This window comes from Lepeophtheirus salmonis, chromosome 5 (assembly GCF_016086655.4).
Source record: "Lepeophtheirus salmonis chromosome 5, UVic_Lsal_1.4, whole genome shotgun sequence".
In the NCBI taxonomy this organism is placed as follows: Eukaryota; Metazoa; Arthropoda; class Copepoda; order Siphonostomatoida; family Caligidae; genus Lepeophtheirus; species Lepeophtheirus salmonis.
In genome coordinates this window covers 62,399,434-62,412,147 of record NC_052135.2, presented here as the reverse complement: position 1 = coordinate 62,412,147, position 12,714 = coordinate 62,399,434, and the positions used below count along the sequence as shown (strand labels likewise).

At 29.5% G+C, this 12,714-nt stretch overlaps 1 protein-coding gene across 1 annotated transcript in view; it reads left to right on the top strand.

Annotated features, from left to right (window-relative positions):
- The window catches only part of LOC121117601 (neural cell adhesion molecule 2), a 434,435-nt gene that overhangs the window by 406,705 nt on the left and 15,016 nt on the right, over window positions 1-12,714 (top strand). The window contains exons 11-12 of the mRNA XM_071888883.1: window positions 7,600-8,385; window positions 8,719-8,810. Coding sequence (XP_071744984.1) covers window positions 7,600-8,385; window positions 8,719-8,810 — 878 coding nt within the window. The remainder of the gene's footprint in view (window positions 1-7,599; window positions 8,386-8,718; window positions 8,811-12,714) is intronic.

The window sequence follows — 12,714 nt, the reverse complement described above, 5'->3', positions numbered from 1 at the left end:
ATTGCGTATGAACGAGATATTGTAGATTAGAGAGTATATAGATATATAATGTATATACAGTGATAACTCTACATACGAGGGCTGAGTATTACGAGCGGGAAAATAAACTTAATTTTACATCTAGATATGTGCAAATATTTGACATACCTACAATCTATGTACATTTTCTTTACGTCCAACTACCGTTTCCTCTTCTAGCGTATCTCCAGTAATGGAACCAATTAATCTCTTAAGTAAAGTATGGCTGTATATATACATTTTATTCGCAAATTTTCACACTTATAAATGTGCATAAAACTTATGTTTTTTTCTTCTAATGTATTTTTAATTCTTTATTTCAATTAGTTGATCTGGAAAAAAGTAATTTCTAACGTATAGATTTATTTTTAAGGGATTTAAGTGCTGTAATCACAACATAAGAGTTGAACCTATCATATACAAAATACATTACATACATATTTATATCTTTAAAGAAGATGTAATCCATTATTATTGAAAAAAATGAGTATGTTGGATCTTAGTAGTTTTTATGCTATACGTTTTTGAACTAACAAATGTTATGTAAGGCTACTCTCAATTAACTTAAATGTAGTCATTGTACATCAAATATTTATAAACACACAGTAAGTCAAATACACATTTACGTTGAGCTTTTTTATCCACTTGTACAAACAAATATAAGGTGTCTGTATTTTATTTTATTTATTCAATAACTATGTATACTCTGCAAATTGCAGTATAAAACTTTCATGTTGTATGTTTCAAAGGGGAATAAGAATGGCATATGCAAAGTTAAAAGAACAAAGGGAATTTGATTGTAATTGTTACTTGTTTCAAGTGCCTTTAACATAAATATGTTTATAGGCATATATGTGTCCCCTTTTTAGAATTATCTGATATTTTATGTACTCATCTAGAAAAAGATGTTTAAATAGGATTTTAAGTAAAGCACTGTTTGGTTTGTTTTTTTTTTTAAATAGTAGAACGGAATTTTGTATTTCAATGTTTTTCTATTTTTAAAATATATTTAGTCAAAAAAGACAGAAAATATTTCTATATAGATTTTTTTCTCGTATTATTTACTTCTTTTTCCGTTTATGTTTATTTTCTTCTATAGTATATATGTTGTGCGTCAACACAGAAGCAATATCGAACAAAAATTAAGAAAATAATTATTTTTTTTAAATAAAGAAAATGATTTTTTTCCATTTCTTTACTTCACTAGTATAAATGGCCCAATATTCCATAAAAATTGAGCAATTTATTGATAGAAAAGGAAGATAGTTTGTTAAAAAAAAAGTAAATATACCATAATTTTCTTGGGTAACATCATCCTAGCTTAGTTTGGGGTCGACTGGTCTGATATATAGGTATATAGGGCTTTTTTAATAGACAAAATATAAATATATATATATATAGCTGAAAAAATAATACATTTTCCAAATCGTCGGAAAAATTTAAATTAACTTCACATGTTTTGAGTTTTAAAAAAACCAAAACAATGTTACCTTTGCAAATTTAAGCAAAATTTGGTTATGACACGAGGGAAAAAACAAAAAAGAAAAACCGGCAGATCCAGAGATTTGAAAAGTAAACCAGATCATCAAGAAGAGAGGAGCTCGAGCCAATTCTGGCAAATAATTGTTGGTAAATTAATATATTTTGAATTACTATTACCCATTGATGGAGAAGGAGTCGAGCCTAATAATTGCTTGAGGGACGTAATCATTGAGAAAGGAAGGGAATTCGAGGTTTTTGTTATAGTTTGTACTTCCTCAATCTTCCACTTATCATTATACCGTGAGGGCGTTACAATTTAGCCAACCCAAGGTACTCAGTTATACATCAAAGTGTATCTAGATGTCCTCCTCTATTTAATTATTGAAATGGTAACAACTAAGCAAGTGTACATCATCTCATTAAGGAATTATAAGTGTACGTCAAATTTGACCTCAAAGTAGAATAGAGGATCGACCTCGGAGTAATTCCTGCTTAGCTCCTTGGTGCTTGATACAGAGTGGGAATTGTATGTATTTTCTTTAACTCGCAGCTGCATTCAGCTTAACTACTGAAAAATATTATTCAAATTGTCCAGATAATCTTAATAATTTTTTAGTTATTTTTTAAAGTATACCTGTAGATCATATGATTTACGTCTCTAATTATAAGTGTTAGTATTGTACTCCGAGTAAATGAAGATCGACATTAGAGTAAATTCTGTGAAGTCATTGTTAGGTAGGGATAGGGATTTGTGCTAATTTCCGTCTTCCCTCTCTTAATTATCAGCTTGTAGCTAATTTAATTCATCTTTATTACAGATAAGCAGTTCTTATCAAATTGACAGGCTTCCATTTCAATTTTTGGTCTCTATTTTTTGGTATACTAGCTGAGCGTTTCTTTGTTGCACTAAGTATATATATCATGTAACAGACTTAATGAGTATGTAGATGTGTTGAAAGAATGCAAAGTTAATTGCAAGAGCTTTTATTAATTACAAACACATTCTACATGCATACAAATTTGCAATAGAATTTGATAAATTATGCTGTTTTATTTGTACATTGAACATAGAATAAATATGAATACTATTTGAAAGGCTTTCTATAATTGCTCATTATGCTTGCAAAATATTTGTGTTCGTGATTATGTATATACATATATGGTTACAGACATGTATTAAAAAAAAAGTTATTTTCTAATTCCGTATTCAATTTCGGTTCTCAATTTTTTTTTATTATGTTGGTACACATTTAGGGAAAAGTTCTTTAAAAACATTGAAAAAATAATTATTTTTCAAAATTTAGCGCCTTGTAAAAAAAACTATTTTTGAAAAAAAAAAAAAAAAGTTGCAGACATTTTCAACATACATTGTGAACAGGCTTACTAACACAAAAAATAACTTGAAAATCATATACACCAGCCAGTCAAATAAAACCTCCGTTGATGTTTTTGATGTAAAGAAGCAGTAGAATCTTCGTTCCACCTATTCTATTTCTGTGATCAAGTGAGACGTCTATTGTTGATGATGGAGTATATAATTACCAATAGGTTTAACATAACTCTTAAAGTGTCAGACTGGCTCATTGCTCTTAAATTTAGAGGCCAGAATGATTTTAAAGTAGAAGGAATATTTGCAAAGACAATCTTGATTATTTACGCTTGTAGAACAAAAAGGACTCCTTCTCCTGCAGGTATAAACAAAACACTCGCAAGATATATTGAAACAATGGACTTTTAAATTGGACCAATTTTATATTTTAGTTTATAAAGGGGATTCTTACCACATCCTTTTAATAATAATAAAATGAGAAAAATATATTTTTTTTAATCATAGGAGAATGTATAGAGTCCGAAGGTTAATATTAAGAATTTTGAATAAATTTCTTACATCAGTTAACTGATTATGAAAAATAAGAAATTTTACAAAATACAATTTGTATAACATTAGCTTCTTGTATTAAATTAGCTAAAAGCAACTACGAGAGGGAGAGGAAGGAGATAAGTACAAATTCTATTCTATATTTAAAAATGATATAAACAAGAATGACTCCAATTTTGATCCTCACTTCGGCTCTGTATCTAAAAAATTCTTATAATTATAACTCCCTAACAAAACCTCAGAATTTAAGCAACTTTTACATCTCTATTTTCACACATTTACTCAATAATCCACATTCCACTATTTTTAGAGATATGTTTAATTATTGGGGATGAAATAAATAATATTGTGAATGGTTTGTTTAGTCAAACGAAAATCGAATAATTTTCAAACATTTAGTCTAAATTAGCCTGAATTAAACCAAAAAAATTATCTTCCACCTATTTGACGTTTTGATTGCATATACGACATTACTTAAACCGATCTAACTTGAATATCTATAGACTCTCAAGCCTATGATAGATTAACTTACTTTGACGCAGGACGTAATAGAATTAATAAGTATCGTAGTGATAATCTGTAGGTACAAGATCATAATTGGATAATAATTTGTTTACTTTCACGCAACCTTCTATTCGAAATATCCAATTCCATATCTGCGAAACAAATAGATTAAATATCAGAAAGACTAATATTTGAACATTATTTATTCGATGAACATTTTGCTTATATTCCATGTATTCATAAGGAACATTTAAGTTTTTATATTTTACTTTAATTTGACACTGAATGTTTGATGTTCATTTTTTCTCTAGAGTCAAAGTACTGATTGACTACAACGTTTTTATTCAATAAATAATAGCAACTTCAAGCTTTCTTTTCATAACTATTTAAACACCATAGACGTTTGCGCAAGAACTTTTATTTCATACATAAAAAGTGGAGTTTTTTTCCACTTTGAAAGATCACCATTTATTTAATTTTGAATACAAGTATACTTTTTATACTATGTACGACAAAAAAAAATTGCCACTTTTTCAAAGATCATCTTCGACCGGGATCCTGGACATAAGCTAGGATTTTGTGTTGCAGATGCCATTTTTTTAAACTGGCGCAAAACACTTTAGGCTATCCGCCATGACAATAAACAGTGCATTGTTAAACAGACGCCTGCTCTATACTTTTTTTTTAGTTTTTACATCTATGGAAAATTCCGAAAAATCGAATATTTAATAATATACACTTCATTTAATTATATGTATTCTGCCAAAAATTACAAGAATTCCAACAAGCTGGACCTAGATGCTTTCAAAAACACCCTGCGCTCTATAAAGGGTAAAAAAGGATAAATAGACCGGATTTGTCAAAAATTTATTTTCTATCGGGATCTTAATATTTTCAGGATGCCGTAATTTAAAAATTTGTTTCTTTGTTTCTAAAGAAAACAATGTGGTAACTTTGAATTTGTAGTTTTATTCAATAAAACAAGGCTGCCAGATTGAAAAGCTTTTTTAACCTTTAAACAAACTTTTCTGCAATGATATATCAGTTTCGAAGTACGTCTATAGTACGTTAAAGAATGCCAATTTTCCTTGTGAAATATTTAAATCAATTAAAAAACTAATTAACGGAGGTTGCATATCACAGAGTAATTAATACATTATTTTCCAAGACAGCTTAAACTGCAAAGTACTGTAGGTTGAAGTCAAAACTGGAGGAGGCCCAATGGGAGGAAGGTCAGAAGTCAGCCATATTGTTCATGCAAAACTTTTTGGTATTTCTTAGCTATAAATAGATTCAAAGACTTCTAGATGTTGTAAGCATCTAGATTGGAGATGTCAAGCCTTCTTGGCACTGACACTGGCGAATGTTTTACACTTACAAACATGGGATAAAAACAATACTAATTTATTTTTGTTTCAGCTGTCGGTTAATTGCGTAATGAAATATCGTAGTTAAAAATAACAGGATAAAATAGCCTTTAAATGCTAATGTAAGTTTTGAGTCTCTATTCTATAAGAGTAGGAAATTCAACTCAGACAAACATTTGATAATATGCTATAAAAAATTAATTGTTTAAGTGATAATAGTATGTAAAATGGAGACACCTCTAGACATAATCACAAAAATTATATTTTCAAAAGTGTACCAAAATTTTTGAAATGTATTAAATTTAAATTACATGAAGATGTCTGCCAGGGAAATAAAAGAACTAAAAAGGAAGAAGGATGTAAGAAATGAGTAGATATGGTATTGGAAAAGTTCCTTGTTCGAGAAGATAAAAGATAAAAATGAACATTACTGTTTCCTTTTGTTCAATTACATATATTATGTTAAAGAATAAAATATATACTATCACTTAAAAAATTGATTAAAGTTTGTGAATATAATTTATTTTGTATAATTAATAGGATTTATTAAGAGTTCTATACCAAGAGATATACAGATTTTCTGTACTGAAGTTTACATACATTTCGATTTTTTCCCACATTGAACAATACTTTTCAAAAAAAAAGTTTAAATCTTGTTATAAAGATAAAAGTCAAGAAATTGCGTACCATACGCGATTCAGCTATACATTATTTGCCATTTTGTTATACAAACAATCATTTTATGAGAAACATATCCTGATAACTTTTATAAGATTGTGTATTTATCTCTATTAAATTTTTTTTCAAAAATGCTCCATTTTTTCTCACATTAACTATTTCTTTCAAAAACTTTATATTTATCATTTCAACAGCTTTGGAAAGTACAAAATACAAAAAAATTACAAACAATAGACACATTTTTCCAAGGACTAATAATCATATTTGATCACAATGACCAAAATTATAGCTTGTCGTAAAAGTGAAAAAATGCAAATAAATAACTACAAAAAAAAAAACCTAAAAAATAATATATTTAAAAATAATTTAAAATTTATAACATGAAGATATATTTTTTTACATTTATTAAACTATCAAAGCTTATTTGAATTATATATAATGTTGCTCTCTATAGAACATAAAAACAGAAACTGCTGTTCGTAAAGGCTATTTTAATGTTTGCGTAACCTCTACAACATCCCTGTGTTCGGAAACTGATTAACAAAAACCCCGCCTGAGCACTCGACAAATTGTAACATACTTTTTTTACCAGAAAAGACCATTAATCGTATCCTGACAGACGATCTAAGGTACATCAGCATTTAAGTATCTGGATCCCCCACAAATTATTGGAGAAGAACCAGACATACAGAGTGATAAACAGGATTTTATGACCGGTAGAGTCGTCTGAAGCATAAAAAAACACTTACAGCCCGACCTAACCCTGAATGATCGTTTCCTGTTTGGAAGGTCAAGTATCTAATCACAGAGGACAATTTTGATGAATCTGAAGAGGCTCTGTCGGGATGCAGTAGTGATAGAAGATGATCCCTTGGACGAACTTAAAAAGTTACTAGACCACGACGTAATAGCATCGCAGGGGACAATATTAAATGGTTGTACAGTTATTTTAAGTTTTACTAACTATTCTAGTTTTATGGAACACGCCAATTATTTAAGACTTAGACTAGTAGATACATGAAACATCGTTTTTTATTCGTGAAAGTATTCTGAATCATAAAGAGGACAAAGATGAGTCAGATATGTGCCAGTCTTTATCGCCCAAGAAGTATTTCTTTCTATAAATTGAACAAGATAACAAAGTATTCGATTGTATTTGAACTATCATTTAATTACTCAAAAACTGCAAGGAAACTTTTAATTGTAAAAGTTAAAGCACTATGTAATTTAAGATTGTGAAGATAAGAACTACCTTTTTAATCTATAAAATGTAGAACTAATATTATATAAAAATAAATAAAAATATTTCATTAACATGATTAATTTACAAATTTAATTTGATCTTTGAATTAGTTGCAGTGCGCAGAGGGAACTGCTAGTTCATACACAATTAAAACGGAATATTAACGCATATAGGTTTATTTCACACTTTTTGTCCAGAATATCAGTTAAGTTAAATTAATATAGTAATGATTATTTTCTAATGAGACTCTCCCTATATATAAATACACTGAAAACTCAATTTCATTCATTACAATTTAATAATTCATTTCATTATTTTTTTAAATGGGGTAAAATAAAAAATGAACTTAGCTTTAATGATATTATTATTATATTAGATTTTTGATAATGATCAATCCACAAAATTGATTTTTTTTCTCTCATTTGCAGTGGCTCCTGATCCCGTAGAAAACTGTACCATCATTAACAAATCCTCTGAGACATTCCATCTGCATTGTGTCCCTGGCTTTGATGGAGGCATGGAACAGCTTTTCCTTGTGACGGTCACTGAGCGAAGTACTTCTCTTGTGCGCTACAATGCAACAGCGCGGCAATTGGATTTGTTTATCCCTAATCTCCGAGCAGGAAGTAGTTACCTCACAACAGTGACGCCCATGAATAAAAAAGGCTATGGAAAAACAACTCAAGTGCTCGTAGACACCCTGAATCATCCAGCAGTTGAGTTGACCCAAGCTGAAGGCGCTTATTCCAGTTCTTCATCCTCATCCTCCGAATCAATTTCTGATACACATCTCTCTGAGAAAAAAGGCATTATGAATGTGGCTGAGGACTGGGCTATTCTGACCGGCGTTTTAGTCGGTGGCTGTTCTTGCATTTTTATTTTAGTCTTAGTTTCCGTTACCATTCGATACTGCGTGTACCATCAAAGAAACGTCTCTGTTCTCAACACACAATCTTCAACTGATGCAAGGCTCATCATGCCAAGTAATAGCAACAACAATCATGGTCACTTTGGTTCTCTGGATCAGGACAGTGTCATCACAGCCTTTCCTCCAAATACTTCAGTGCGCAAAGGAATCCTTAAACGCGGAATAAATAACAATGAAAGGTGTAGCAACCATGAAGGGGAATGGGGCGAAGAGTCCCCAGATCTGATTCCTCCTCCGCCACCTCCTTTGTTAGGGACTACTTCCTCATCTGCAGAACTTTTGTCAAGTAAGTTGTTAAGTAAGGGTTGGCAACCTACGGCCTGCGAAAGTTTTTCATCTCACCTTTCAAAAATAGAATCATCTGTTAAAATATTTTATCTTTAATTAAGCCGGAACTTGAAAGTCCTATTGCTTCCTGGAGTTTCTCCATGTCCCCTTATACTTACTTAATAAAGTGGTTTGAGATCAAAAAAATGTATCTGTATATAATTTTAAGTAAGATTCCCCTTCAAGTCCACGAGGCACTAATAATTGTAATTTAATCTTCTCACTCACTCCGAAAGGTTGCCAACACATATAATATGAATGAATAAATGAGTAATTTTTATTTTATTTCAAGATGAATTTAGGGGATCTGAATTTCCGACAAAGGAAATAGTTGTACAAGGAAGAGCTTCATTTATCACGAAGGGAGAAAGTTGTACACTACCTGTAAGTATCCATTAACACACCATAGAACTTCACACACTATTTTTAAAATTGGGTACACGCTTGTATGTAAATGAATTTGTGGTAAATATATACATCATAATAATAGATGTAATTAATTAGTAACAAACTAAGCCTCCAGAATCAAAATGTTAAGCCCATATTACATATTTACAATGAGTCCTGTATTTCAATAAATAATTTTAACAATAAAAAAAAGACTTAAAGCCTGGATTGAGTACTACTTGATGGCAATGATAAACAGTGATGTTTTATATAATCAAATTAATTCTACTGAAAATCCCTATTAACTTCTAAATTGGTACTTCTTTTTTTTTTTTTTTTTCATTTCAATCGATTAAGGACGAAAAAAATAGAATAATTAGGGAACATTATATTACTATTTTTATTATAATAGTTAATCTATTGTTTACAATATGAAAATAAGATCGTATAACGATTTAATAACATGTTTTTACTAAATATTAGGGTCCGATATATAATAAAACTAGGCAGTAGCAGGTATTTTTTTAATAAACAGTAAGGATTCAGTACTTTTATTTATTGGTCCAATTTTTTTCTTTATTTTCTTTAACATTAACAGGAAAAAATCATGTATCTAGAATTCCATGTTAAGGCTTCCAAAATGACCGACATCAACCATACTGAAGTTATAAGAACACGCTCTATTAAGTAGTACTGTGTCCACAGTTACATACACAATTAGTAAATATATATTATATAAAAAGTTTTTAAAAGTTACAATTTATGCATTTCATGTAGTTTTTAGTTAAAATTACATATGGTGGAGCAACGTACCTGAGTTGACAAAGCTCATTGTAGAAATAATTAATAAGAGCTAAAATATATTTCAGTTTACCAGCATGCACTTTTTTTTTAAATTAATTTTCAAGATGATTTCAACAATTTTCAAATCCTTCCTTTTGTACAAGAACTTTAAAAACAATTATGTAGGTCAGACAGGGAACAATAATGTTAATTTATACCAACTCCATCTAATCAATTAAAGAAATATTCAAAATATTTTTTTAATAAAATAAAATGTAACAAGTAGTAGAAATTGTAACTCATAGAGTTTGCTTATACAAACTATAACTTATACAGAAATCGCACCTTGTACCCAATATATACAGGGTTGGACAGAAAAACGTGTACTGTTAATTATTGTTAATTTTCTTAATAGCATGGGAAAGTTGTATGTTTGCTTTTGTTTTTTTAATATTCTGGTTCAACCATTCTTTGTGCATTAACAAACTATAATAAAAAATTTATCATCTCGTAATCATGACTGAGCAAATTGGCAAAAAGTAGCTCCTCTCAGATTGAGGTGGCAAGGATTGTAGACATTGTAAAGTGAACCAGGAACCTGGTTTTCAAGGTTCAAGGAAGACCTCAATAAATATATAATCCGCCTTGCAAGCAACTTTTCTGTTGCTGCTAGGACCATCAGGATGGCCATGAAATACGACTTGAAATTTTTTCTCATACGCAAAGACCCCATGCCACTTTCTGACAGAGTTCATAAAGGTCAGGAGGCTTGAGAGTTCATATTTTAATGCCCTTCTCTCTGTTTATAAATAATCTCTATGCTAGTTGAAATTTCAATAAATTTGTAGTTTCAACTGTATGAAATTTGTATAAATGAAAAAACCCTATATTAAATTTAATCTGTTGATAATTTCTTATCTAAACAGATCTCATTAACAATAAATGTAATAATTGCTATTAACTGTTATTAAACATGAAATTTGGACAAATATTCTTAAATCTTGTCCACAATCTTATTTATCAATGGAGTTTTCTTTTTTATGGCATAATTTAATTCAAAAAACTCAAAATTTCGTGTATTTAATTAGAAATTCATCTTTTAATCATCAAATATAGCACTATGAGAGAAAATTAGCACAAAAATAATTAATTTTTCATTAAAAAAAATATAACAAATACCTGAATTAAGAATTAATTTATTTTATGACACAGTTTTTCTATTTTGTGTTTTTAGGTGAAGTATATGACTGTGAGTTTTCCTTCTTCGTGAAGTAAATACTATTGTCCCCATTTTTGCAAAAACAGGTCACCTCTAGGAAAAACATAACATTAGATAACATGTTTTTACGTAAAGGGGAAGTATGAATAGATCATTTGAATATGGGTTAGCCTTCTGTAAATATTGTTCAAACATAGTACATTTTTATAACTATTTAAAGATTTTTTATGCATAACTATCAAAATATCATTAGATTGTTTTAAATATGTAAACTTGATTAAATCAGTCAAAACAATTCAACATGGGAAAAATTTTTGACTACCCTTGACACAATATTTTTTTTTAGAATTGTTTTGTACATATATTGTAAAACGACCTGGATAAAAACATTAGCTTTGAACTTTGAGTATGAAAATCTTGAATTACATGATATTATGAAAAGAAATTTGATAGAAAGACAATTTTTAAAACCTGATATCCCCATATTATAAACACAGATTAAGGTGTTTAGTATGGTTAACAATAACTATACAAAGAATACGGTACTAGGAAAACGGATTTGTGGAAAATTGCTAGTGGAAGATTGCCCTGGAGAAAACTGTCATGGATGAAAATTGGCAGTTAGTAAAATTGCCCGTATTTTGTTCAAACTTCATGAAGAATAATAACACATTATAAACTAACTTAATATTATTAATGGCACATATTTAAATATATTTGTTTGTTCTATCCTCTAAAGGGGTGTCTTAAAGTGTGAGTAATATTATTGAAATACAATTTCCTTATTTTTTGTTTAAATTCATTCCAATCTTCAAAGAAATTGATCGAGAGGATTGGTAAAGAGGGGGATTAATAGGTTAGGGCCTCTTAAAATATGGTTGAATACCCTCTGCTCTGGGATTGGCCCAGGGATAGTGTGGGATTGCTAAAAACCACCGTCAATAATTGTTTTTTCTTTAATTTTGTAATGGGTTCATTCAATCTTCTTTGTTTTTCTATTTGGAAAAACAAGAATATCTAACTGATTTCTGTTGGAAATAATTTATATAATCCTGTGAGTAAATAGAAAAAAAATAAAATTTTAATAATTATAACTTTGTTTAAACACATATCTATATTTTATTAATTACTGCATAAAATAGTACAATAAATGTCTTACAAAAAATTTTACAAACCTAAATAGGAACAAATCCTATGATAAATCTTTTCAATTATAAAATTTTATCATCATACTCCATGGAGGAGGATTTAAAAAAAGGTAAACAATAGGTAAGTGCTGAAGAATATTACAGAAGTATACATTGAACTAACATATTTTATAAGATTTCAATAAAATTAAAGTAAATGTGAGACAACCATCGTGTTGATTCGGCCGTGATACTTGGTTTTTAAAACTACCAAGACTTCCACACCCAACCCAAGGGCTTGAAACTATTTTTTGGTAATAGAGAGGTTCCTTGGATATATATGATGCTGAAGCGGTGGTTTTTAACTATCCCACAAATCCCAATGACACTAGGCAATCCAAGGGCAGAGAGTATTCAACCATATTTTATGAGCCCCTGAGGTATTTATTCCACCCGCCTAATCTTCTTATGTTGCAATAATATTATTCACACTTTAAGGTACTCCCTTGGGGGATGTAACAAACAAATATGTTTAGATATTTGTCATAAATAATATTAAGCTAGTTTATAATGTGTTATTATTCATAATGAAATTTGAACAAAATACGGGCATTTTCCCTCCATTGGGATTTTATCCAGGCAGTTTTCCTCGCACGAAATAGAACATTTATTGAAGTTCTATATTCATCAATTCATTCATGACTTCGAGCCTGACCCATAAAGAATTGTGTCAAAAAAGTCATTTGTCGCTTTAGAAACTATTTAAAAATAG